This window comes from Marmota flaviventris, chromosome 3 (genome assembly GCF_047511675.1).
Source record: "Marmota flaviventris isolate mMarFla1 chromosome 3, mMarFla1.hap1, whole genome shotgun sequence".
Classification (NCBI taxonomy): Eukaryota; Metazoa; Chordata; class Mammalia; order Rodentia; family Sciuridae; genus Marmota; species Marmota flaviventris.
The window spans coordinates 10,020,383-10,048,329 of NC_092500.1; the positions used below are offsets into that span (position 1 = coordinate 10,020,383).

The 27,947-nt window shown below is 51.3% G+C and overlaps 1 protein-coding gene across 3 annotated transcripts in view; it reads left to right on the top strand.

Moving 5' to 3' along the window:
* The first annotated feature begins 1,679 nt into the window (after nucleotides 1-1,679).
* The window catches only part of Tmem184b (transmembrane protein 184B), a 45,780-nt gene continuing 19,512 nt past the window's right edge, over nucleotides 1,680-27,947 (top strand). For all 3 annotated transcript variants that reach the window (XM_071609477.1, XM_027932269.2, XM_071609476.1), the window contains exons 1-2: nucleotides 1,680-1,789; nucleotides 26,565-26,812. In XM_071609477.1, the coding sequence (XP_071465578.1) occupies nucleotides 26,621-26,812 (192 nt within the window). In that variant the 5' untranslated portion in view covers nucleotides 1,680-1,789; nucleotides 26,565-26,620. The remainder of the gene's footprint in view (nucleotides 1,790-26,564; nucleotides 26,813-27,947) is intronic.

Sequence of the window (27,947 nt, forward strand, 5' to 3'; positions counted from 1 at the left end):
CATGTCTGGGCAGGGAGAATGGCAGATCAAGCCTTTGTTCGGACTTGTAAGGGCTCCAGTTTTTATTTTGAATGAAATGAGAGCTGGGCATAATGGCACACACCTGTAATGCCAGTTAACTCAGGAGGCTGAGGCAGGAGGTTCACAAGTTCAAGGCCATCTGGGCAACTTAGTGAGACCCTGTCTCAAAATAAAAAAGAAAAAGGGCTGTGGGTGTAGCTCAGGGGTAGAAGATTTTGCCTGGCAGATGTGAAGCCCTGGTTCAATGGGCAGTACTCCCCTCCCTCTCCAAAAAAGAGGAGTCAGTGGAGGATTTTGAGAAAAATGCTGTATTTGACTCAGGATTTACTTATTATTTATTTAGCCGTGCTGTGGATTAAAATCAGGGCCATGCACATGCCAGGTGAGTGTTCTACGGGTTTCAGAATAATTCTTCTGATTCCCACACTGACATAGACCAGACAGAGAGCAAGAGGAAGATGGCTTTGGAGAGACTTGCAACAACCCTGGGTAGACCAGCAGTGGGGGTGGGGTGGAGGAGGTCAGAGCCTAGGTATATCCTGCAGATAGAACCAACAGAATTTCCTGCCTGCCTATGTGGATAGAGGCAGGAGAGGGGATTCAAGCATGATTCCAGGTGCTGGGCCACAGTGGCACATGTCTGTAATCCCAGTGACTCAGAAGACTGAGGCAGGAGGATGGAAAGTTTGAGCTCAGTTTTGGCAATGTATTCAGACACTGTCTCAAAATAAAAAGGTCTGGGAGTGTGGCTTTGTGGTAGATGGCCTCTGGGTTCAATCCTCAGTGCCCCCACCCTACACTACCCAAACCAAAGGAGTTCTGACCCAGAGAATGAAGGATGGAGTTGGCCACAGCTGGTGGGGTGGTGGTGAAGGCTGGGAGAGAGCAGATTTGCATGTGTGTAGAAGGGGTATGTATGACCTTGGACCTCCAAGCAAGAGATGTCAGCAGAGAGTTGGGGGAGGTGGGGGGGAAATATAAATTTGGGGCTCTTGCTCATCAACCCAGAACTTGATTGCATTTTTTTGAATTGTCTTTTTTTTTTTTTTAATTGATTTCATTTTATGCTTTTCAGTTCACTGGCTGAAGATGTGGACCTGGCAAACAGAAATAGGTCAGGCGGCTGGAATGATACCTGCAGAGTGTGGCTGGTCGGGCCATCTAGAGCGAGGAGGGGCAGGAACGAAGCGCAGCTAAGTAGAATGGGAAGAAAAATCCGCTTTCCGTGCTTTGCCGATTTGTTTCGTGTTCCTGCACACAGCACTCGGTATACGTTCACGCCCCAATTCCACACGCATCTTTCACGCCACAAATAGACACTGTTTTTAGTTTCACCTTCAAAACAGGCTCAACTGGAAGAAATTAGGGTTAAGAGAATTGAAGCGGCGACAGGACGCCACAGAATTTGTAACGGGTGGTTCTGAGTCCAGGAGCCCAAGGAAGCTCTGTGATGGGCGGAGTTGCGGGGACGCGTTTTGGTGTGCTAGCGCAGGAGAACCAGGTCACCCCCTCCGAGCGAGCGGCCCGCTGCGCTGGACTTCGCGGCGAGGCTCCTTTAAGGCCGGGCGGGTGACCTCAGCCGCGCGCTCACCGCCCCGCCCTCCCGGCCGCGCGCCCAGTGCGCAAGCGCGCCGCGGCGGCACTCCGCTGGGCTCTGGACGCGCCGGCGGCGGCCGACACTCCGGGCTGCGGCGCCGCCCGCCCGCCCCGTGCGCAGAGCCCGACCGCCGCGCGTCGCCCGCACACGTCCCCGCCATGGGCTCCTGAGGTACCCCGCCCGGCCAGCCTCGCGCCGGAGGGGGCGGCCGCGGACTCCCGGGGGCGGGGGGCTGCTCGGTTCGGGGAGGCCGGCGCGGGGAGCGTCGGCCTCTGGTCCCAGGGAGGGATGGGGACGGAGACCGCTGGCCTGGCCGGGGAGGGAGGGAACGTCCATGGCCCCGCCGGTCCCGCCCTGTGCCCCCTCTCCGCGCCGCGGGTCGCGGGCGGCTCGTGGGTGTGCCTGCCCCCCCTCCCCGCCAGCGTGGCGGGGGCCGCGTCTGGAGTGTAATCGGACCTGCCCGTGGGGGTGGCCGGCGAGAGGGGCGGTGGACGCAGGCCCTTTGCAAGTGGATCGTGTGCGCTCGGGTGGGTGTGCTGGCGCCTGGCACTGCCGAGTGATGGGGGAGGCATCTGAGCCCTGTGCGGTGGCGGTGACCCTGGGGAGGGTACTTGGCTGGGGAGGCCTTTAGGGCAGCGTGCATGGATGGTGTACAAGCCCCATTCACTGTTCCGCGTATTTGGAGGGGAACCTGGGGCTCCAAGTCTGTCTGCCTGCAAAGAGACCCTGGAGGCTGATTTGGGTATCATCCTGTGGGTTGTGCATTTCTTCCCTTGGGCCCCTTGCTTGGATCTACTTGCATCAGTGCCAGGTGACTCCAGGCCATGGCAAGGGAGTGAGGCTGGGAGTGGGCACAGATATCCAGTCCATGTCTTCTGGGGGAGGGGTTGTTTGAGGCCAGACATTTCACCCCTCCCTCCCTTCCAGGGCATCCTGGGTAAAGCAGGTGTTTGCATGCCTGATACCTGTGTGTGAGGTGAAAGCCATGTATTATTTATTTGACTGCTGGGTGTTTTATGTAAGGAAAGAAGTAGAATCTGTGCCCTGGAGGCTGGTGTGCTGCAGAGTCAGCCTGGCAGACAAGCTCACCTGCACCTGCAGAGGAGGTGAAGGTCTCAGAGGTGTGACTTTCTTGACAGGTTATGCATGTAACGTCCCTTTCCATGTCCCTTGTCAACATGCTCGGTGGGCCCTTGGGTTCTGCACATCCGAGTATCTTGTTGAGAGTGTTGTGCATGTTAAAGTTGGGACTGTGGGGTGGGAGAGCCCTCGAAGCCAAGCCTGTGCCCACTTGAGGCCCTGAGCCTCAAGGAATTTTCAGGTGGGTGAGTGTACACAGACTTGGAAACAAGTAATCACAATGATGTGAAAAACACAAAACAAAGGAATAGGAGTGCAGAGGTGGGTTTAGTGCTGGGGGAGGGGAATGTGGCACAAAGGGACAGTTGAGCCATCTGATATTCCTTTGTGCTTCCCATGTAGACTTTCACAGTTAATTCTCACAGCAGTTGTATGAGTAAAGAACTGTTGTTATCCCTATTTATGGATGAGGAAAACTGAGGCCCAGAGGAAATTCATGGCTCACTTGTCCATCATGCATTGAGTCCTGAATGGAGTCATCCTTGAGCCAAGGACCTCCCTTGCTTCCAGATCTTGTTGCCTTCTAACTTATTAAACATCTAGTATGTGCCAGAGACCATGCTGAAGATGAGCACAGAGATCTGAAGATGAATGGGTTCTAAGGGCCTGCTCTAGGGTGGCTCACAATCTGCTAAAGAGATGGAAATAGAGAGTGACCCCAATCTAGGTGACCCCAATGGCCAGTAGGTAAATGCACTGTAAATTCTCTCCAAGAACCATAGGCAATCTGGGGTGCTTTTTGCAGTTTGGGGGGTTTTGAATGTGTTATAAGTTGCTCTAATGGTGGTGATGGATTTTACAAGGAGTCCCTTCTAAATGTCCCCACTGGGGTAGAAGAGCTTCCACATACGGCCAGATGAGTGACCTGTTGTCCTAGTTCACTTTGTGTCTGCTGAGTTCTGGGAGCCTGGGCTCCTGCCTGGAGGGGTTTTCTCCCACTCTCTGTCGTGAAGGTTTGGCTGCTGGCTGGCCTGCCCAGCCCTCTCCCTGCGAGGGGCTCAGTGCTATTTCTAGTCCCTGCTGTGCTCATGGCTCTCCATGCATTCCCTGGAGTAGAAACAGCCTTGGCAAGGCAGGGTTCAGCCCTTTGTTTTGAAACCAAGTAGCAGCGGATAGACTGGGGATTTGGTGTGTGAGTTCAGGGAGGCAGATGGGCTGGGGGAGCTCTGAGTGGGGTCTGCTCTAGGACCTTCGGCTGAGGCTCTTGTGGCAGCAAGCACTTTCTGAGTACTTACTGTGTGCCCTGCACTGTGCCAGACTTGGGGAAGAAAGGCCAGAATCATGGGTGGTGCCCTAGAAAAAGCTGTGGCTGGCTGAGGGAGCCCAGCATGTAACCAGTATGTGCAAGACAGTGCTCTACTTGTGGTGGAAACAGAGGGCCCTAAAGGGGCCCAAAGGACAATAGGAACAACAGCTCGTTTATTGAGCACTTACTGTGTGCCAGGCACAGTTCAAAGTACTTTCCTGAGTCATTGTGTTTCATCCTTGCGCCACCAGTGAGAGGGGCGGTCACCTGCATGGAGGCCAGGCTGATCGGACTTCAGAGCCTTGCTCTTCCCACTGTCCTAGGATGTGCGGCAAGTCTTCTATGCTCTGAAGGACAAGGGGCGCTGGACCCATGGAGGAAGGGAGAGATTCTAGGTAGAGGGGGACCCTGGGCAGCTGTGGAGGCTTGAAATGCCTCTCCTCCTAGATGTGGCTGTGATGGGTCTTGGGGAAAACCTTTGAAGACCATGCTAAGGAATTTGAACCTGATCCTGATGTGGTCGCCAAGGAGTCTTGAAAGTTTCCAAAAGGAAGTGACATGTTCACCCTTGTGTCACCTGGCAGTATCATCATCCCACATCGTCCTTCCTTCCTGCAGATAACTCCAAGAAGACCTGCTTTCCTCCAGAGTGCTTTCCCTCTTGTCCCTGCATCCTTTTAGTCCTGCTGGTCTTCATTTCTCTTCTCCCAGCGGCTTCTAGTCTGAAGGCTTGTGTACCCAGGGGGAACCTCTGGAGCCATGGCAGCTGGCCTCTTTTGCTGACTGAGCAGGCTTCACTGAGCTGGAGCTTGTTTTATTTAACGGACTGAAGGTCTCCACGAGCAGGACTCATGAATCCTCACTGACCTCTCATGCCACAGATCTGCCACAGAGGAGTGCCTTGGAAGCCGTGGCTCATCATCCAAGCAGCTCTGTAAATACAGGCAGAGGGGAGCAAGGGACAGTGCTGGAAGTGGAGCAGGGACACTGGGTTTACCTGCTGGGTCTCATCTGTGAGCTCATTGCCTGTCCGCTTTGCTGGGGTTTGCCTGTTGATGCAATGACAGGCTAGTCCCACTAGGGTGTGGGGAAATAGATGCCATCCCTCCGTGTGCGGCTGAGAGCTGTGGGTTGATGTTCTGGTTGGGGTCTTTGCAGAGTACTCTGAAGCACAGCTGCAGGAGGGATATGGGAGCTGATAGGGTGAAGGATGTGAGGGCAGGAGTTGAGGAAAACTTCTGAATTGGGGGCCTTAGGATAGGAGGATGAGGATTCAGGGAAGGGTCAGAAATGGTCACTGGAAGCATGGGAACAGGTGGGAGATGGGGAGATAATGAAGGGAGCAGTTCTGGTGACCTGAAGAGATAATTCAGAGATATAGTTCAGATCCTTGCTGTTATTAGTCCTGTGGCCTTGTGCAAGTTGCTTACCAGGTTCTAATTCCTGTTCTTTAAAAATGGGGGCGGGGGTGCATAATGTAATATCTTTCATCTGCAAAATGGGAGCACTAATAGTGCAGCTGTCATGGGGCTGTCATGACCAAATGTCTACTTGGAGCTTGTCAAGGCACCTGGCACATAGTACATGCTCAACACACACTAGGTTGTACTGTTACCCTATAAGCCTCTTGCTTCATTCAGAAAAGAGATATTGAGGGCCTGTGTATGTGAGGAACTGCCCCAGGGAGCTGAGTCCAGCTGGGGAGACAGGTGTCAAACACACAAGTTAAAATTGTCTTGGGTGCTATGAGGTCATTCTTGCTGGGCAGACACTTTCCTGGTGAGGTGATGATTAAGCTGTCACCATGTGAAAAGGCAGAGGAGATGGGCTGTAGGCAGAGGAACAGCATGTGCAAAGCAACGACTGATTTCACGTCTGCAGAATTGTATGGCAGACCCATACAAGGACTCAGCACCTAGTATAAATCTTCGTGGAATGTGATCTTCAGCCTCAGATCAGAAGGGGAAGCAGGAGAGTAGGAGGGGCTGTGGAGAGAGAATCGGGTGGTCACTCCGTGCGGGATCTTCTCTTCATTCCCCCCCATCACCTCCGCCTCTGCCAAAGGGACTACAGCACAGGTACCTTAATGCAGTGCACACCACATGGGAAGAGGGGGGGCTACCGGCTTTCTCATTAGGTGCTCCTTGAACTCTGCTTTTCTGAAGGACTGGAGAGGAAGCCACATGCAGAGGGAGTTGAGAACCAGAACTAGGCTGATACCCAGAGCGCTTCTGCTGTTGCGTTAATGTGGCTGAAACCCTGGGCTTGGGTGCAGCATTGAGAGCTGGCCAATAAGCAGGTGGTGGCGCACGCCTGTAATCCCAGCAGCTCAGGAGGCTGATGCAGGAGGATTGCAAGTTCAAAGCCAGCCTCAGCAACTTAGTGAGGCCTTAGGTAACTTAGTGAGACCCTGTCTCAAAAGAAAAAGGCTAGGGATGTGGCTCCATGGTTAAGTGCCCCTGGGTTCACTCCCCAGGACCAAAAAAAAGGCTGGCATGTGGTTTCGCATGGGCAGCATTTCCAGTCTTCAAACGGGGCTCAGTGTTGCTCCGTGTCTGGCATGAAATCTTGCACAGATAGGTTCTGAAATAGCTTTTGACTGAGCAGATGAAGAGTTGGATGGGTTAATGGCATTATCACACAGGATAAAACTGGAATTCTCTAAAAGTGACAACAAGGGCAATCAGAACAGAATTGTTAATTGGAACCAAGGTGGGGTCATCAGGCTCCTGTGGTGTCCATTAAACAGATTTTGGTTTTCCAAGGGCAGTCGCCCATGGGAGGTGCAGGAGCTCTCAGGCCTAAGGAGAGAGTCAGGAAGCCTGGCAGACACCTTCTTTCCTTCTTCGGTGGGGAGGAAGCCAGAGGGGAAGATCCCACCCAGAAAACCTTTGTGCCTAACCTGCGTCACTTCCAGCTTTACTGTGTTTTAAAAAGCTACACACAACTCAGCGAATGTTATCCTGGTGAGAAGTTTGCAGTGTTCCTGTCAGTGTTTCCACCTTGAGAAACAAGACACAGTGCTTGCTGGCAAACTCAGAACATAGAAAAGGTTGAAATAATTAAAGGGCTGGGGTTGTGGCTCAGTGGTAGAGCGCTCGTCTCGAACGCACGAGACCCTGGGTTCGATCCTCAGACCACATAAAAAATAAATGAGTGAAATAAAGGTATTCTGTCCAACTACAACTATAAAACAAATATTTGAAAAATAATAAAAAATGTTTTAAAAAAAGAATTAAAATCACCCCACTTTCACAGTCAAGAAATGATTTATTGAAGTTTGGGTGGATGTTCGGGCGAGAACTGTGTTATCTCATTGTTCACTTACGCTCCGTCAAATACACTTACCCTCAAAATTGAAGTTAGTCATAGAAAAATCAGAGAATTCCTAAACAGAGCCCTGGTGCTCTGTCTCAAGTTCCCTGCGGGAAAGATGAAGGTCCCAGTCTGTATCCTGGATCACCATCATGGCACCAGTGGTGGACAGGGTACTGGGCTGAGCCTCAGAAACTGGGGTGATAGCCTCCAGTGGGTCACTCGCTCTCTCTGAGGCCCCCCCCTTCTCATACCCCTTCCCTCCTCCCAGTGCCACAAGACTCAGGGGAGTTCCCAGGTTAGAAAGCCTTGAGCCACCACAAGGGCGTGGCTTGGAGTGTGAGCAGGTCACTTGACTGAAGAAGGCAGGAGAGGGCGATTGTGTGTATGTGAGTGAGTGTGGTGCCTGTGTGTGTGTTGCTTTTTTTTTTTTTTAACTTTTTTTTTTAGTTGTCAATGTACCTTTATTTCACTTATTTATATTCACTGCTGAGAATTGAACCCAGGGCCTCACACTGCTAGGTGAGTGTTCCATGACTGAGCCACAACTCCAGCCCCTGCTGCTGCTTTTCTAGTAGATGGATGCAATACTTTATTTAATTTATTTATTTCTATGTGATGCTAAGGGGTGAACCCAGTGCCTCTCATGTTCGAGGCCAGCCCCCTGGGTTGCTTCTTTCTCAGTCTGGAGTCTGTTTGGGGATCCTTCTGAAGACTTGCCTCCTTGCTGCAAAGCCCTGATCTGTGGTCACGCTGGTCCCACAGTGGTTGGATCCCCCTCCCCACAAAGCAGGTGGAGTGAGACCTCCAGATGTTACTGCATCTGTCACCCTGAAAGGGATTTTCAGATCAGACAGCTTCCCCACCCTGAGGGACATATGGTACTTTTATTTTTCTCCTGCTGCAACCCTTGTGGACAGTCTGCACTGAGGGTGGCCCTGACCTGCTGGCAAGGGGCTGAGAACTTCCACTCTTTGGGCGGGGCCGTTCCCCCAAGCCCGCTGGGTCATCATTTACAGAAAAGCTCCCAGAGAAAAATAACTCACCCCGTGGTGTGCTGTAGCCACTGGCAGAGCCTCCTGGTTTCTGCCTCCCACACCCGTGGTTTCTGCTTTATCTGGGATGGGCAGTGAAGCTGGGTGCCCGCGCAGCACAGTGACAGGGGTTGGCAAAGGCTGTGTGAGGGTATTAATATTAATATTAGCAACTAATTGTATTAATTTTGTCCTCACTGGAATTTGCATTGGGCTTTGCCAATTACATTTCATATCTATCTTTTCATTGAATTTTCCCAATGGCCAGGAACCTTGAAAGAATTATTTATTTTTTGGTACTGTGGATTGAACCCAGGGGTGCTTTACCACTGTTCTACATCTCCAGCCCTTTTTATCTTTTAATTAAATAATTAATTGTTATTTTTTAAGTTGTAGTTGGACACAATACCTTTTACTTATTTATTTTTATGTGATTCTGAGGATCAAACCCAGTGCCTTGCTTGTGCTAGGCGAGTGCTCTACCACTGAGCCACAACCCCAACCCTTTACTTTTTATTTTGAGGCAGGGTCTTACTAAGTTGTTTAGGGCTTTACTAAATTACTGAGGCTGGCTTTGAACTTAATGATCTCCTGTCATGGCGTCTGGAGTTGAGTTGCTTGGATTACAGGTGTGTGCTACCAGGCCAAGCTATTTTTATTGTTGTTGTTATTTTGTAGATGAAGAGACTGATGCTCAGAGGGTAAATTGCCTGAGATCCTGGGGATGGAAGCACCCAACTTTCTGTCCCTTTCTGTCTTGAGTGGCCACCCCAACACTTCCTGCCCACGGAGAACGTGTGGCAAACTAGAAAGCCCAGCACCTTGGATTGCTGCCTAGACTGTGAAACACATTGGCAGGATTCAGGTCAAAACAGTGGGGGCCTCAGATGCTCTGCCGAGGTGTGCTGCTCAGGATTGCTTGGGACAGGTGGAGGTCCGGGGAGAGCTTTTCAGGTAGTGAGACCACCTGGAGCACACAGGCAACTCTAACTGAGGTTGAGTGAGCCCTCCTGGGGCTCTTGGGGTCCCTGCCTCACCTCCAGGAGATGGCAGTGCATCTGTATGTGAGTTTCTCAAGGGGGTTTAAACAAATAGGACTTGTGAAAATCTGGATTCCAAGACAGTGGGTATTTACTTTATGAAGGATGGTTGATGCACCGTGTATCGATTAGAAAATTATAATAGCCACAGCCCGGGTGCAGTGAGGTGTGAGTTCCCGCTGGCTCAGCCAGTAGAGCTGGGTGGTGCAGGCCGGCAGGGCTGGGAGGGTTCTTTCTCTCAGGGGCATCTTTCACCCAGCCGGGCGAAGACCTTTCCTTTTATCCACGCTCATTAGCAGGGGCCCTCGTTTGGGAGGTGGCAGGAAGCCCTGTCCTGCTCACTGCATATGTTCAGCTGTCCTCATCCTCAGGGAAGACACTCAGTTTCCTTCTGGAGAGTTCTTCCATTCTCCGTGGGTCACTAGCTTGAGCAATGCTTAGATGGCAACAGCTGTTGAGCACATGAGTTATGTAACAGGTTTGTGATGGGCCAGGAACAGAGCCAGTCAGAGTGAGTGTGGGCACCCCCTGTTGGGTCCCCTCTTGCCTGTGGGGGCTTTGTTTTTTTTCCCTTCTCTCTTGAACAAATCCTGCTCTTTGACATGGAAAAAAAAAAAAGAGTGAGCCTGGGTGTCCCTCACAGCTGCTATGGCCTGAAGCTTTTGCAGCGGAGGAGCGGTAGGTGCACCCTGCTGGGCTGTGCTAGTCTGGGAGCTGACAGCCCTTGGGCTTTGGGATCTGCCCCACTGCTCCCTGCGAAGCCCACCCACTCCTCCTCTGTGCACTGGCACCTTTACCCAAGAAGGCCAGTTACAGCTGAGTGTGTGGGGACCCAGTCTGTCCCTTTATGCTAACCCTGGGACCAGAACATCAGAGCCAGAGCTGGGAAGGACTGAGAGGCCCAGTGGGTCTAGCCTTTTTTTTTTTTTTTAATCCAATCCCGTTTTTGACTGCTGGAAATCAAACGCAGGGCCTCACACATACTAGGCAAGTACTGTACCACTGAGCTACATCCCAGCTCCAGGGCTAGCCTCTTACCTAGTTAGGAAAACAACTTTGACCAGAGCACTGAGCAAGTTGGGGCTCATCTGGGTCTAGCACAATCTCCTGACTCAGAGCTCTGCTTGCTGAAACTCAGCTTTTCTCTACCATTTCTTCCTCTGGACATCTTAAAACTACACATGGTCAGTATTGTATCTAACTTTGAAGTTCATTTCTTGGATGAACAGTTTAGGTATATTCTGCCTCTCTAGTGATAGTTCTCAAAACTACATTTCTTAACACCTGGCAACTGTACTTCTAGGAATTTATCGTATGGATGTGTTAACACAGGTGCAGATGACTTATTTGCAAAATTAGTCATTGCTGCCTTGTTTGGAATAGTATAAGATTGGATGCCCCCAGGCATGGTGGCTGCCTGTAATCTCAGCAGCTCCTGAGGCTGAGACAGGAGGATCTAGTTCAAAGTTCAAAGCCAGCCCCAGCAACAGAGAAGCATGCTAAGCAACTCAGTGAGACCCAGTCTCTAAATAGAATACAAATTAGAGCTGGGAATATGGCTCAATGGTCAAGAAGTGCCCCTAAGTTCAATCCCCAGTACCCCCCCTCCCTCCAAAAAAAAAAAAAAAAATTGGATGCAACTTCTGTATCCATTCAGAGGGAGCCATAAATTATGGCTCATTTAAATCACAGAAGATGCACAGCTGTAAAAAATAAAGTGAGGATGCCACACGCTGAGACAGAACAATCTCTAAGGGAGGGGGAGAAGCAAGCACACAGGGCACTGGGTCTAAAAGCCAGCCTCTGCATAAAAGTGCTTATGTGTATACAGAGCATCTCCAGCTGGGGGTGTCTGTTTGCTTGTTTGTTTTGCAGTACTGGGGCTTGAGCCCTGGGATGCTCTGCCACTGAGCCACATCCCCAACCCTTTTTTAACTTAATTTTTTTATTTTTAAGATCTTGTATTTTTCTAGTACCAAGAATTGAACCAGGGGTACTTTAACGACTGAGCCACATCCCCAGCCCTTTTTTTTTTTTTTAATTTTGAGACAGGGTCTTGCTAAGTTGCCTAGGGCCTCGCTAAGTTGTTGAGGCTGGTCTTGAACTTGGGATCCATGCAGGTATGCACCATTATGCCTGGCTTAATTTTATTTTATATTTTTGTCTTATCAAGGTACTGAGGCTGGCCTAAGCCTCCCAAGTTGCTGGGTTTACAGGCATGTGCCATCAGGCCTGGTGAGAAGCTGGGAATTATGGTGCCTCTAGGGTCAGCTGGTGCTGGAGACCTTGTGTATCCTCTTTTCCTCCCCCACAAAAAAACAGGATCTTACTGTGTTTCCCAGGCTGGCTCCAAACTCCTGGACTCAAGCAATCCTCCTGCTTCAGCCTCCTGAGAAGCTGGGACTAGGCATGCTGTGTTCCTTTTGACTGTCAAAATATGAATGTATGACCTTTTTGAGAAATTCAGATAAATTTAAAAACACAAGAACTGTAGCCTCACCTCTTGCCCACTGTAGGAAGATCAAGACTGTCCATCTCCTCAAGGACAGCCTCGCTCAGGCCCCTGACTACCATCTAATCAAAAACTTTTATCTAGGCTGGGGGTGTGGCTTTGCCTAGCATTCTCAGGACCTTTAAATCATGCCTAGTTCTTGTGAAAGGGATGAAGGACAAGGGCTTGGGGGTTCCTTGGTAAATACCACCCTCAGCCCAGAGAGGAAATTACCTCCCCCACTGACATTGACTGTCTTTGTCACTTTAAAATCCCTTCTGTGCAGGAAGGACAAGCCCCTGCCTGGGCTCCTTTCTTGGGGCTCCTGTGATTTCCTCTACAGAGGAGGACGAAGAGCAGACCCTACTTGTGGGGGGGACTTGGGCATTGGTCTGGCTACCTCCAAAATGCCTACATTTAATCAATTTTTCTGCCACCTCCCCCGAAACAAGGCCCACCTACTCCCATGACCTTTCCCTGCACAACCTTGTGGTGATATCCGAGTACATTTTCTTCCCCACTAGACTGTTGGCTGTTAAAGGGTCAGAATCTTGTCGTATATTCCCTTTTGGACCTAACACATAGAAAGTGCTCAAAGGTATGTATTTTTTTTAAAATAGTTTTTTAGATGTCGATGGACATTTATTTTATTCATTTATTTATATGAGGTGCAGAGAATTGAACTCAGGGCCTCACACGTGCTAGGCAAGTGCTCTACCACGGAGCCACAACCCCAGCCCCTCCAAGGTATGTATTTTTGAACTTTTTATGGAGGTCTAGCTTATTACAGTGATGTGCACACATCTCGGCTGTACAGCTGGGTGGACTTTGACATGTGCAAATACCCACGTAACCCTCTGTCCTGGAGAGGCAGGCTGCACTAGACCCCAGCATATGCAGGCTCCCATGGCCCTGGGGACCTGCTGCACATGCCTCCAACACAGGTGCTTCTTAAGCCTGCTTTTGAGCACCCACAATAGCAGCCAAGAGAGCACTCTGGCAGTTGGCTTCTTGCCTCTGACGGTCAGCCAGGTGGCCCAGCCAGGTGGCCCGGGGGGTTGTGTGTGGTCCTTTGTTCTGTTCCCTGCAGCAGAGGTGTTTGTGTTTGAACATCTCCCATTCACGCATTCGCAGCCTCTTCTGCAGCCTCTTCTGTGGAGTGTCTTGTGCTTGCCCTCCGGCTGCTGCATGTGCACAGCGGTGGGGTGGGGCTGGCTCTCCCACTCACTCCCTGTTTACAGGAATGAAGCTCAGCTTGGGGTCTCTCCTCAGGTGTCTTGGGGTGGAGCTGAGCTTCCTGCTGGCAGGGTCTCAGGGGACAGACTCAGGGGCAGCTATGGGGTTTTTGACTTAGACACCTGCTCTCGTGGGCATAGTAGTATTGGGGTTCAGGACTTTGCACTCATTTGTTCAGTGCCAGAGGGGATTTTAGCTGGCTGGAAAAGTGGTCACATGTACAGGGGCTCAGAGACAGCATTGGCTGGGTGTTGTGGCACATTCCTGTAATCCCAGCTGCTTGGGAGGCTGAGGCAGGAGGATTACAAGTTTAAGGCTAGTTTGGATAACTTAGTAAGGTCCTGTCTCAAGATTCAGAAAGGATTGGGGGTGTAGCTTAGAGGTAAAAGAGCTCTTGCCTACCATGCTCAAAACCCTAGCTTTGATCCCCAACAGGGTGCGCACGCACACACACACACATTGGTCCATTGGTTCTAATTTGGGAGAAAACTAGAGTGATCAAAATTCAGGCTGGTATATAGTAAGAAGATGAACTCCAAGGCTGAATTCAGTGGTCCTTTCTGAAAGCCTCTGGATCTCTGTTGGTCCTAGTCATTCCTTCGTCTCCTCCCTTGAGTGCTGGGAACGTAAATGGATAATTTTTTCTTGCAGGCTTAGAGATTTGGGGACTATGGCCCCCGAACGGGAGAGCTGTGGAGCCCAGAGTGGCCTGGGCTGGTTTGTGTGCTTGGCAGGCAGTGGGAGGGAGATGTGGACCCCTATGGCCGCGTGTGGGCATGTGATCCCGGCCCACCAGGCAGAGCTGCAAGTGCTGGCTGCTCCTTCCCTCCAAGCCCCTCTGGAGAAGGAGCAGGCTGTGGTTGCAGACCTGTGCCCATGTGCGTCTGCCTCCCCTCTAAAGGCAGCCACCCAGCCACTGCTAACAGCCTGAATGGCCCCTGAGGCAGGAGAGTTCGCTGTCATTCCCAGGCAGCCCAAGTGGGGACAGCAGGGTCAGTTCAGATTAACAGTGCCCAAGTCAGATTCCACCTCGAGTTATGTGGAGATGGAAGTTCCTCTATGGGTAAGAAATGCAAGAACAAAAACCAACCCAGGGTGCTTAACATTCCAGAGATGTTCCTGAGAACTTGCCAGTTTAGCTCTGTCTGTGGGTGGCAACTGCCTGAGTGAGTGCTTGTGGCTACAGCTTAAAAGGGTTGGGATCTGAAACTGATGAATGAAAATCTGACCTTAGCAGGTTTCAAAGGAGCAAACTTGGGGCTGGGGCTGTAGCTCAGTGGTAGAGAGCTTGCCTAGCGCATGTGAGGCACTGGGTTCAATCCTCAGCACCACAAAAAAATAAATAAGATAAAGGTATTGTGTCCACCTACAACTAAAAAAAAAAAGGCAAACTAGGCTGAGGATGTAGCTTGGTGGTACGGTGTTTCCTGGGTTTGATCCCCAAGACAAAACAAGCAAACAAACTAACAACAGAGCAGGTCACCAGAGACAGGACTGGCCTGGGTCTTGGAGACTGTTGGGAACATAAATCCCACAGCCTGACCTGAGGATGAAATGTCAGGGAGGGAGGAGCACTAGTGTCAGGTGACATCACATGTGTCAGGCCCTGGCATGGACTTCCTGTCAACATGTGCATCCCCACAGCTGCCCTGAGGTGATGTGGCTGCACGCCCGTTTTACAGATGAGGATGCAGCACAGAGAGGTTGTGAACTTGCCTAGGCCGCACAGCTGCGAAGTGGTGGAGATGAGAGTCCCGGCCAGGTGGTCTGGCTTCAGGGCCAGGGCTCTTGCAGCCTTGGAAATCTGGGGATTGGTCTGATACCGCAGGGAGGGTGGTGTGAGGAATCAGGGCAAACTGCCTGTGGCCTCACATGTATACTTGGTGTCTGAGAGCACAAATGCTTATCAGTTTTTGGAGTTAGAAAACCAGAGTGTCTCACTGGGCTGAATGGAGGTGCAGCAGGGCCCACCCTCCTCTGGAGGCTCTGTGGGAGGAGCTGGTTCCACGCCTTTCCTGTGTCAGGAGGCTGCCACATTATTTGACTGTGGCCCCTCCTCTCTCTCCCAAGGCAGCAGCAGAGCATCTTCTGCTCCTCAGCTGTCACACCGCCTTCTTCACACCCGGGGGTCCAGGGTGGCCCATCTCCAGATCCCCAAGTCAGCACACCTGCAGAGGCCCCTTGGCCATGACGGGGACATGTTCTCAGGTTCAGGGCTAGGACATGCACCTCAGCCCACCATGCATGGCTTAAAGGGTGGACAACAATGAGGTGTCCCTCAAACACAAAGTGAAAATGACTCAGAATAGAATCAGGCTGAGGTGGTGAAGTGCTCTGGGATGCTCGGATCCCAGGGTGGCGGCCAGGGGGCTTTATGTAGCTTCATGGCTTGTCTGGAAATGGATGGTGTTTGGGGAAGAAGGATCAGTCAGAGCCCATCTGTGTTGGAGAAGTATGCAGATGGGCATGTTCTGGGGGACATGGGAGTCTGCATCAGTTTTCTGGGCTTGGTGTAGTTCAGGCTTCCTGTGGCTGGCTGAAGTTTACTCCACACCACCTCCCCTTCCTGCTCCCCTGTCCTCTGATGTCCTGGTGGCTGGTTCAACTTTATTGGCTGTCTGGTGAGAGGTAGAGGGGACATTTGTAAGTTGACCGCTCACTCTGACTTGTTGGATAAACTGGGCTGGCCTCAGCCAGTTCCTCATTCCCAGCAGCTCCAGGCCCTGGAGCCTGGACCTTGGGCCAGAGAGGCCTTGTGGCTTGTGGCTCCGTGGGGCCAGCCTCCTGCTGCTCTTAAGGCTCTTCAGAGAACTCGCGCACCCGCCTGGGTGCTCTGCCTGGATCAGACCCACTGCTCATGGCTGTCAGAGGGCTTTGTGAGCTGGAGAGCACCCTTCGCCCCCGCCGTGAGGTTCATCCCACAGCTGGTACTGTGCTCTCCACACCCGCCTGCCCAGCATCCACAGGCGACACGTTGTCTCCATGCCTTTGTCCATGCTATGTCCTAAAGCAGCTGTTCAGCAAATACTTTTCAGCATCCACGTTAGCCAGTCCCTGAGCCAGAGGCATGGTGGGGACCAAGGAGGATCCCATCCTGCTTTCTTGGAGCCTGCCTCTCCAAGAGGAGTTCAGTGACCAAATATAATCTCAGTTGTGGTAAAGGCTGCAAAAGAAAATAGCAGGCCAGGGAAAATGTGGCATGCTAAACATAATGAGGGATGGATGGGTGGTAGTTGGGGACAGAGCCAGTGAGAACCAGGCACCATTCCAGTCCCCAGGGCTTGTGTGCTGATGGAGAGTCACAGTTTTAGAGTTGGAAGGAACTGTAAAGGGCAGACATCACCGTTCCCTTGTCCAGCCAAGGCATGTTGGGGGCCAGCTGTGTCCAGGACCTGAGACGGACGTAGCTAAGACAGTCAGGAAGAAGACAGGTGCCTGGGTCAGTGTCCCTCACCCAGGGAGCATCTAGCTGTGTCGGGGGTGGAGGTCTCCTTATGCCAGAAGCAAACAGCACGTTGACCGAGCATCCTGGTTGGTGGGAACATCTCTATCTTGGCAGACTCACCTTCCCACTGTCCCCACCAGGTGGGTTGGGCTGCGTCTTGAAGAAGCCCTTTGCAGGTGCCCTTGCCCTTGTTGGCGTGGCCTCTCTACCCTTGGAGACCGTGGATGGACTCAGCCTCCATCATCTGTCCTCCCCAGCTTCCCCCAGCCAGACACCTTGGTCCTTCGGCCATGGGGCGGATCCCGGTGACAGAGAGCCTGTGGAGTGTGGGGTGGCTCAAGGCCAGGTGCTCAGTCCCCCAGGCGGCTGCATGGTTCTCTTCTCTCCCAGATGCCCGCAGATGCCTGGCCTTGTGCTGGGTCAGCCAGACACAGGAACAGGGCAGCTGCCCCTTTCAGTACTTTGGAGTGAGCACAGGCAGCCACAGTGTTGGGGATGAGTTAAGAGGGGACGGTTATGGGCCTGCAAGGACCAGAGGTTAAGGCACATGGGCAAGGGCTGGGCCCAGCCTGCTGGCACTCAGACAGGTGACTGGGAGAGAGGCCATTGCCATGGACTCCCTACCAAGGAGCCAGGCCCATGTCCCTTGGCCAGCTCCTGACGTGTTTTGAGTGGATTTCAGGTCCAGACTGGGGGGTACTGTCACGTTTGAAAGTCAGCATACGTCAGCCACCCAGGAGGTGGTCTGGCAGCTCCAGAGGACCACCCTGGCCATACCCCTTCTGCCCTGTTCTGGAATCCAGAGCACTCAGAAATCCCAAAGGCTTTTCCTAAGTCTGCAGCAGACTAATTTCGTGGCAAAAATCTGACCTGAATTGATGCAAGTCTAATTATAGTCTTTATAAATATCTTGCCTGGGGTGATCAGCGCATCTTTCCCTGTGTGAGTTCTGTGTATCTGATTTTGGGGGGCTGCCCACATCCCTGTGGGAGTGTCACACTGTGCACAGCACTGTAGTTCTCTCTGAAGTCTAGAACATTCTGAGTTCCTAACCTCATTTAGATTGGGCTCAAAGGCCACGGTGACAGGACAGTGCACACCTGTGCTCTGCTCCCCAAGGAGCAAAGTCAGACTCTAGTCACCCTCCCAGGCCCAACTCAGGTGACGGGTGTGAGATTCCAGTTCTACTCCCTCACTCACGGCCTGGGACAAAGAGCAGCCTGCGGGCAGCGGGCAGCTGTGGAGTGGCTGCGTGGGTGGGCAGGTGGGTCACCCGAGGGGGCTGGGCCAGTGCTTGGCTTTGTATCTGTTTGATCTGAGGCCTTGGACTGAGGAGCTGGAGGCACGTGTGGGGCAGTGTCCAGGGAAGAACAGGACAGAGAGGCAGAGAGGTTGGAACGGGGAGTGGCGTTTGCCCTTGGGAAGCCTTTGGCCTGAGCCCAGTACTTGTGGCATCAGACTTTTCTTGGGTTGCAGGTTCTTCCCAGTAACAACAAAACAAAGCTTTTGGAGCACCCCCCACCTCCCCAGTGTGTGGGTACTAACGTGGGTAGAGGGCTCTGCTGGGTTGCCTCCTTGTGTGCAGGACAGACTGCTCCAGGTAGTCAGAGACAGCAGGAGACAGGGCAGTTGAGCTTCTTGAAGGTACCCGCACCTGGCTCCCTGCGCCTGGCTGTCTGGGCAGTGCGCTCCTTCAGGAGGCAGCCTCTGCAGGGCCTGGCTCAGCCTTTGGTTTGTTTCTCCTGGGCCTTCCCTGAGAAGGATCCTGGCCCTGGCCATGGACCGCATTCGGAGGAAGCTTCGTTGGCCCTTTCCAAGTCTGCTCACTCATTTCACAGCCCATCTCCTGAATACGCAAAGGGTTCCTTGAAATTTGGCTAGTACATTTCCATCCTCCCTGCTGCCAGTCAGATGTTTTTGTAAATGAAATAAAAGGTATTTTTTTTTTTTAAGATCTTAACACGAGTCCAAAACGCGCTCAAATGCTTTGGAAAATTTTTAACAGACTAGTAAATTCTGTTACATAGTTTTTTAGTTTAGATATGAGAGTTTTGGCATTTTTTTAAAAAATCAGTGTCAGACATACTTAAAAAAAAAAAAAAAGTCCTGTAATAGTAGAAACATTCCAGATATACATTTTCTGAATGTTCGCTCTAGTCCAGGTCTCAGAGCAGTGTCTTCTCATTCATTATGACAACACACCCTTCCTATGAAAGGACATCTTCAACACGCTTAAAGATGTTTTGAAACCAGCACTAAGAAGCATGTCTTCAACAGCCAATTGTAGAAAAGGCAGCCAAATGTGTTGAAAAATTTTTGTAAAAGGAAAATGTAACTGTTGTTATGTTCAGTTTTTTTAAAAAATCTTTTTTAGTTGTCAATGGATGATTATTTTATTTATATGTGGTGCTGAGAATTGAACCCAGTGCCTGACACATGCTAGGCAAGTGCTCTACTGCTGAGCCACACACAGCCCCAGCCCATTACGTTCATTTATTTATTTATTTATTTTGTGGTCCTGGGGATTGAACCTAGGGCCTTATGCATGTGAGGCTAGCCCTCTACCAATGCAGCTATAGCCCCAGCCACTAGGTTCATTTTTTGATGTTAGTTCTTTGTGGTGCTGAGGACTGAACCCAGGACCTGGGGAGCGCTGCTGGAGTGCTCTCCCATGAGCCAATCCCAGCCCCTGTTATATTGGTGGTGTTGCTTTTCCAACCCTGAGCTACATCCCTAGCATCTCCATCTTTTTTTCTTTTGGGGGGTGGTACCAGAGATTGAATTCAGAGGCACTCGACCACTGAGCCACATCCCCAGCCCTATTTTGTATTTATGTAGAGACAGGGTCTCACTGAGTTGCTTAGTGCCTCACTTTTGCTGAGGCTGGCTTTGAACTCTAGATCCTCCTGCCTCCCTCTCCTGAGCAGTTAGGATTACAGGTGTGTGCTCAGCCACCCCACCTTTTCTAAAATATTGAGACAAAGTTTCACTAGGTTGCCAAGGCTGGCCTCCGATGTGTGCTCTTCCTGCCTTGGCCTCTAAATCACTGGGATGGCAGCAGGTGCCACTGCGCTGGCCTAGGTTGTCAGTTCTGATCCTCTTTCGCTGCTGTTCCACGAGATTACCTGATCAGTTCCTCAGTTGCTTCCCGTCTCAGTACAGATTTTTGTAGAAGAGTCTACAGTTCCACTGTCTGAAGTGTTTTATGGAAAATTTCAGACACAGGCGAGCAGTCGTGGGAGTGACTGTAGCCTCCGAGTTGCCGCTGGGTGTGGTGCCATGGCATCTTCCCCTCTCCCGCTTTAGAAAGAAAACTCCAAGCTGGACCAGGTGGTGTGCACCTGTGATCCCAGTCCTCGGAGGCGGTCTGGGTAATGCAGAGAGACTGTGTCTCCAGAAAAAAGAAGGAAACTCTCAGAGGCTGCCAGGTTATTTTTATCTTTAAAAGATGTCAGTATGTATTTCTACCTGATAGAGAATTTTAAAGTAATTGGAGCCTCACAGGAAGTTACATACATAGCATAAAGGGCCCCCGGGCCTTCTCCCAGATGCCTCCTTCGGTGACATCAAAGCCAGGACACGGAAGTGAAAACAGCACTAGGAACTGGACTAGAGACCACTCGGCGCTCACTGCTTGCTCAGGGGGAGTGTGTTGTGTGTGTGGTTTGATCACTTTTAGATTCATGCAGCCACACCACTGTCAGCAGGCAACTGTTTCCCTACCTGGAGGGAACTCCCCACACGGCCCTTGTCACTGCCACTGATGTCTGCCAGCCACTGGCCTGTGTGCCTTCTTTGTGGTGTGTCATTTTGAGACCTTTTTTTGTGTGTACTGGGGATGGAACTCAGGGGTACTCTACCACTGAGCTGTACCTGCAGCCTTTTTATTTTTTATTTTGAGGCAGGGTCTTGCCATCCTCATGCCTCAGCCTCCTGAATCATTGGGAATACAGGCACGCACCACTGTGCCTGGCTTAGAATGTTCTATAGATGGGATCATACAGTATGTGACCGCCTGAGATTGGCTAGGAGGTCATTAAACATCATGCCTGGGGTCCCATACAGATTGCTGCAGGTATCAGTAGCGCCTGGTCTTTTATTGCCAGGCAGGTTTCTATGGCCAAGACGCGTCTCGGAGTGTGTTTAATCTTCACCTGTTGAAGGGCAGGTCTTTGGGTTGTTTGCAGGTTTTAGCAATTACAGGTGTAGGAGTGTGGAGGTTTTCGTGTGGACATCAGTTTTTGTTTCTCCAGGGGAAACAGTAACCATGGAGTTGTGTGGCAGATGTGTGTTTGTTTTATAAGAAACTTCTAAGTTGTTGCCCAGAGTAGCCTGTGCTGGATGCTTCTTGCCACAAAGTGTCGGCTCATGTATTCCGCCCATTTTCTAATCTCCTATAATTGCCCCTCAACTCTCATTTTTTTGGTACTGGGGTTTGAACCCAGGGGCACTTAACCACTGAGCCACATCCCCAGCCCTTTTTTGTATTTTATTTATTTAAAGACAGGGTCTTACTCAATTGCTAAGGGCTTCCCTCAATTGCTGAGCCTGGCTTTGAACTCCTGATCCTCCTGCCTTAGTCTCCTGAGCAGCTGGGATTACAGGCGTGTGCCACCATGCCCAGCCCACCTTTGTTTTTAAGCCACTAATTTGTTTAGAGCCCAGGCCACTTGTCCCATGGACTGTCCCACTGTCCAGGATGGCCATTGCTTTTCATGGTGTCATGAATGCTGTTCCTCTGTCTCTTTTCTGGATATTGGTGGTTGGTTCTGGAGGCTTGGCTAGATTCCACCTCACACAGGCCAAAAGTCCTGCCGAGGGTGGGGCCTCATGCTCACACTATATCCCTCCGGGAGCCTTGGGATGGGGGGGCTGCCTCATGTTAGTGGTACTGATGTTGCCCTGTGCCCACGGCTTGATCTGTGCATTGCCAGGTTTTCCATCAACACTTCACTGCACCTCCTTTTTTTTTTTTTTTGGTACCAGGAATTGAACTCAAGGGCACTGGACCACTGACCCACATCCCCAGCCCTATTTTGTATTTTATTTAGAGACAGGTCTCACTGAGTTGCTTAATGCCTCACTTTTGCTGAGGCTGCATTTGAACTCGCAGTCCTGCCTCAGCCTCCCAAGCTGCCAGGATTACAGGTGTACGCCACTGCACCCAGCTGTTTTTTTTTTTTTTTTCATACCAGGGATTGAACCTGGGGTGCTTAACCACTGAGCCACATCCCCAGCCCTTTTTATATTTTATTTTGAGACAGGGACTTGCCAAGTTGCTCAGGACCTCACTAAGTTGCTGAGGCTAGCTTTGAACTCGTGATCTTCATGCCTCAGCTTCCCCAGCTGCTGGGATTACAGGTGTGCACCTCTGCGTCTGGCTCACCTCTAGTTTTATCATCAAGTTACATCATTGTTTGTATTAGGAATTACAAAATAGTCACTTTTTTTCTGTTGGTCTGTCTGCATTTATTAATAGGACTTCTGTAACCTGGAACTTTCCCTTGTCAATTGTGACTTATCATGGAATATTATAGATGGGAGAAACTAAGGCTTCGAAGGAAGTCACTTGAGCAAACTCGCAGACGGCAATGTCTGGTAGGAATTCCGTCCGTGACTTCAGGGAGTTCACTTGGTTCTGCTGCTAAAGACCCGGCCCCAAAGTTCCCATCACTGGGCCAGGCCAGCAAGCCAGGGTTGTCATTTCTCATCAGTGCAGAGGGGTAGGGTCTCCAGGTACCCCTGTCCTTTAGTGCCAGCAGAGTGGCTGTGAGCCCCCACGGCTGAGGCTGGGTCTGCTGTGCTCAGCAGGAGTCCAGCAGCCTCACGACATGTATTCAGCATCGTGCATCAGGGCCTCTGCCTGTTCTAGGCAGAAGTTATGGTGTGATCAATTGAGAAAATAATGGGAGTTGGTGTGGTGTCTATGGTCCACACCTGTGATCTAACAACTCCCAGGCACTCAGAAGGCTGAGGCAGGAGGATCACAAGTTTGAGCCAGCCTCAGCAACTTAGTAAAATTCTGTCTCAAAGTAGAATTAAAAAGGGCTGGAGATGTAACTCGATGATAGAGTACTCCTGGATTCAATCTGGGTACTGGAAGAAAAAATAGAAAGAGGCCCTGCTAGATCTCTTGTATCCCCCCATCTTGGGGTCCATAGACTGCACCGAGAAAGGGGAGCCATGGAGGGCCCCCTTCACCAGGGGAGCAAAGGAGCCGCCTGCACTGGGCACAGTTATCTTTGCTTTCCAAGGCCTGGGGCTGGGTGTGGGGAGACGAGAGTCCCTTTCCAGGGAGGTTCCTGCCCCAAGTATGAAAGGATTGGGCCCCAGTGTCTATTCCTGTCCCATCCAGCACACGCTGGGCAGTCTGCAGGGCCTAGCACAGAGCAGACTCTGTGGGCTGCTCTGGGTCCAGGGAGCAAAGCCACCCCCGCCTTGAAGAGGTGCCAGCACTGGCCACTCACGGACACTGGGCCTTGCGACTGTGAGCCAGGATCTTGCTCTAAGTATTTTGGGGTTACTATAAAAGCCCTGGGATCATTTGGTGCCACTGGGGAGCACTGCAAAACTAAATTCTGCATCTCTTCCCTTATCTCCAAAATGTAGATAATGCTACTTACTCAGAGGGCCGGGAAAAGACACCTGAGGTGACATTTGGGAAAATGTGAAGGGTTAGGGGTATCTTGGCTTCCCTGCTTCTCCATCTCCCATGTTTATTCATTTAATTTGCAACGATAGACAAATGTGGTGATTTACAACCCAAATCTTTTTGAGGAAACATTTCTGGCACTGGTTTTCAACCTAGCAGCCATGCTTACAGAGCTATTATTAGATTGTCACTGTCTTTTTTTTTTAAGAACTTGCCACCAGTCTTTATATAGACACCTCCATTTTTGAGTTTCTTAATATAGATGCCTTCTCCAGTTTTGAGTTTTTAATCAGTTCTTAGTCGGTGTGTTAGGGACATTTCTATGTAAGAAAATAGGAATGCGAGGGCTCTGTGTGGGTGCCCGTTCAGAGCAGGAGCCAGTGGCTTATGGAGGCAGAGGATGCTGGAGACCCTGGCAAGAAGCCAGACCCAGGCAGGAGGTGAGTGAGCAGCAGACCAGGAGCCTCTGGATCGCAGGGTCAGGCCCGGTGCTGGCACACTGGGAGAGCCAGGGAACCCTCCTGGTGTCACTGTGTTCTGGTTTGGATATCAGCTTGTGGACTTGGAAGGGACCCTGGGAGGATGACTTGGGGTTCAGGTCAAAATGCTGATTGAGTCCTGGGCTTGGGGATGCCCTGGTCCTGCAGCAGATTCCCTGGGGCCCGGTGAACCTGCACCAGGGCAGGTGGGAGCTGGGATCCTTGCTCCATCCAGGTTCCTTCCACAGCAGCCTCTCTGCTTTGTTCCTGGATTTCCTCAGCTGTCCTTGGGTTCATGGTTGGTAGAGTTAGGCTTCCAGGTCACTGGAAGCACTGACCAGCCTGTCTCCAGGGGGCAACACTACAAAAGGCCATACACTATCCTGTTTTCCCCATTTCTAGAGTCTGGGAAGTGCAGGATCAAGCCTTGGCAGATTCTGTGTCTGGTGAGGACCCCCATCTACTTTCCTCACGGTGTCCTCATGGGCAGAGGGCAGTGTCTGTCTTGGACTTTTTTATTTTATTTCTTTTTTGTGTGGGGGTAGGTACTGGGGATTGAACCCAGAGGCGCTTTCCACTGCACCACATCCCCAGCCCTTTTGTTATTTTTAATTTATTTGTTGATGAACCATTTAATTTAGTTGTTGATAAACCTTTATTTTATTTATTTCTTTTTTTATGTGGTGCTGAGGATCGAACCTAGCACCTCGCACATGCTAGACGAGTGCTCTTCTGCTGAGCCCAGCCCCAGCCCTTATTCATTTCTCTATATGTGGTGCTGAGAACCAAATCCAGTGCCTCACACATGCTGGGCAAGTTCTCTACCACTGAGCCACAACCCCACCCCTTATTTTTCATTTTGAGACAGGGTCTCACTGAGTTGCTTAGTGCCTCGTTTTTTGCTGAGGCTGGCTTTGAACTCATGATCCTCCTGCCTCAGCCTCCCAAGCTGCTAGGACTATAGGCGTGCACCACTGTGCCTAGCTCTTTGGGTTACTCTTTGTGTGTGTGTGTGTGTGTGTGTGTGTGTGTGTATGGTGCTGGGGATTGAACCCAGGGTCTTATGCATGCCAGGCAAGCACTCTATCAACTGAGCTATATCCCCAGCCCTCTTTGGGTTATTTTTTAATGTGAAATTGTTTATTTATTACCAGGGACACTGAAGTCACACTAGACTGGGACCTGTTTTCTTTCTAGAAAGACATTTCTTCCACTGAGAAGCCTCCTTGTGTCCCATACCTTCAGCTTCCCTTTCCCATCCAGGATTTTCTTGGTGCCACTCTCCATAACCCTTTATTATTCTTTGCTTTCTCTGTGAGGCATCTCAAATTCCTTTTGAAATAAGAAATGAAAATCAGTAAATAATAAAAGTGAATAGCAGCAGGATGTGGTGGTGCACACCTGTCATCCCAGTGACTTGGGAGGCTGAAGCAGGAGGATCATGAGTTCAAGGCGAGCTAGAGTAACTTAGTGAGACCCTGTCTTAAAATAAAAAATAAAAAGGGCTGAGGATGTGGCTCAGTGGTAAAAGACCCCTGGGTTCCATTTCCAGTACCAAAATAAATTTAAATAAATAACTCTAGGTACATGTAAGACTACACATGTGGTGTGATGCTACATCATGTGCAACCATAGAAATGTAAAGTTGTGCTGCAATTGTGTAAAATGAATCAAAATGCAGTCTCCTGTCACATCTACCTAATTAAAATAAGTAAATAAATTTAAAAAAATAATAAAAATTCAGCATAAATAGCCTGAGTGCTACATTGAGTGCTGGGGGCTCAGGGGGTCTTGTCTCATAGTAGGCAGGAGGGTAAATGGGTGATTAAAAGATGGAACCACTTGCGGCAGAGAACAGTAAGGGCACGTGAGATGGAGAGAAGGGTCTAGTGGGAGAAAGTGCACAGGGCGGGCTTCTAGGAAGGGAGCTTCAGGAGCGGAGTTACAAGGTGAGCAGTTTGGAGGTTGGGTGGGGCTCAGGGCCAGGCACTTGCCTGCAGTGTGTGAGGCACTGGGTTCCATCCCCAGCATTGCAAAAAAAAAAAAAAGCAGTTTGAAGGTGCAGAAATTGGGAGAAGGCATAAAGTTACCACAGTAGCACAGCTTGGGGGGTGAGGAATGGGTGTCAGCTATTAAGAAAATTGGGGAGAAATGGTAAAGAAAAATGCAGGCCCTTTAAGGAGGTGACCTGATCAATAAAGTGATTTTACTGTGTCCAGCAGGTGCTTACAGAATGCTCTGTTGCCCACCTCTATTCCAAGTGCTGCAGAGCAGAGCCTGTGCCCTCAGAGAGCTTACATTCTATTTGGGGACAGTGGTGACAGCTAATAGGTAATATGAGTAAATATAGTTGGTTAGACAGAGTCAGATATTTTGAGTGTCCTGGAAAAAAATAAAGCAGAGGGGTCATGTGTGCCACTGGGGGAGGGCCATGTTGGAGCCAGTGGTCAAGGTAGAGGCCTGAAGGAAGGGTGGAGTGAGCCACGTGACCGGGCAGAGGAAGGGGCCATTGCACAGGCCCAGCGACAGGAGCAGGGGTGGTGTGTTCAAGGGGTCCATGTAGCTGGGCGTCTGTCGGGGGGGAACATGTAGTAGCTGAGATCAGAGGGGTATGGCAGGCCCTCAGGTAGTCTTGTGAGGACATCAGCTTAGTCCAGGAGCTGGGAGCTGTGAGAATTTTGGCAGAGGAACGGCCTGGTCTGGCTAAGGTCTCAAAAGGCTCACAAGAGTGCCGTGTGTGGCCTGGACTGTAGGCAAGGGCAGAGCTGGGGCTGTAGCGACGATTGGGGTCAGGGTGGCTCATGGAGGTGGCACAAGACCTGGAGGACTCTTTGATGCCGCCACTCACCCGGGATCTCTTCTCTCTAGGCTAGCTGTCCCCACTCCCAGGGTTTCTCTTAGAGAGCCTCCTGCTGGTGGGCACCATGACAGTAAGGGGGGCTGTGCTGGCCCCAGGTCCAGCGTTGCCTACAACTGCAGCAGCTTCACCCAGCGTCTCTGTGACCCCCGAGGGGAGCCCCACAGCCATGGAACAGCCTGTGTTCCTGATGACCACTGCTGCTCAGGCCATCTCTGGCTTCTTCGTGTGGACGGCCCTGCTCATCACCTGCCACCAGGTACACAGCTTGTCTGGGCCCCTCAAGAAGGATCCTGAGGGGTTTCTAGTCTTAACAAGATATGGCTGGGGTAGGCACACCAGGCTAGAGGAGCCTGGTAACCCCGAATTCTCAGCACCTCCCCTGGTAGAGCTGGTTTCCTGCTCATGTCCGACTCAGCCGAGCGCCGGTCAGGTTGGCTTTTGCGGCTCGAGCATCAGCGGGCTGAAGGCTTCGTTCTTCTGACCACCAGGGAGATGGGGTGTGGGAGGCAACTGGGTACTTGACCACCTCAACCCAGAAATGACACAGAGGGGTCATGGCCATCACTGTCACTTCTGCTCACCTGTCACTGGCTGGACTGGTCTTGTGTCCAGCCTAAGCTACAGGGAGTTGCAATGCAGGGACCCCTTGCAGAGGAGAAGCTTCAGAGCCCAAGAGCCAGGGGGAGAGAGCTGGTTGGTCACATGCAAGTTGGTGGGAGGACAGGGAAAGAAGTTAAGTCTCCGATTTCTTGTGCTCTTGGCCCCAGAGGGGGCTGGTGTGGGCCGGCTGGGCCTGGGCAGCTGGGAGGAGGTTGGCAGCTGCCCAGTGAGAGGGCAGCTCCTCTATCAGCTCCTCTGCAACTGTCCCTTTCAAACCCTGTACATCTAAGGCAATTTTCTTTTCCTCCTCAGTCAGGTCTCAGTTGGGCCAAGAGTGATGTCACAAGAGCTGGGACAAGATACTCAGGGGCTGCAGGGGCTGCGGGCTGGGCTGGGTGATTCTCGGCCTCTGCGGCAGCTTTGACCTCCCGTTTTCATTCAGCTAACTGCTGGCGGCAAAGTGCCTCAGTGTGGGGACGGGGCACTGTGAGCCTGTGCTGTGGCCGCTCAGCCAGGAAGCATGCCCACGTCCCCTACAGGGGCTGCCTCTGCCCCGCCCTCTCCACCATCAGTTAAGGGACAGAGCAGGGTGGCCACAGCCAGATGGCTCAGTGCTGCTGCTGGGAGACCCCAGAGGCCAGGCTCTGGGGAAGGTGGAGGGGTTGGGAGCACCCCCAGAGAGCACCCCAGGGAGCTTGCAGGGCTGGGAGTTCTGGCCTTGTCCTTAATGCTGCTGTGCTCCTGGGTGAGGTCTCACAGTCCCCTCTATCTGGAAGCCTGGCCTGTGAGCC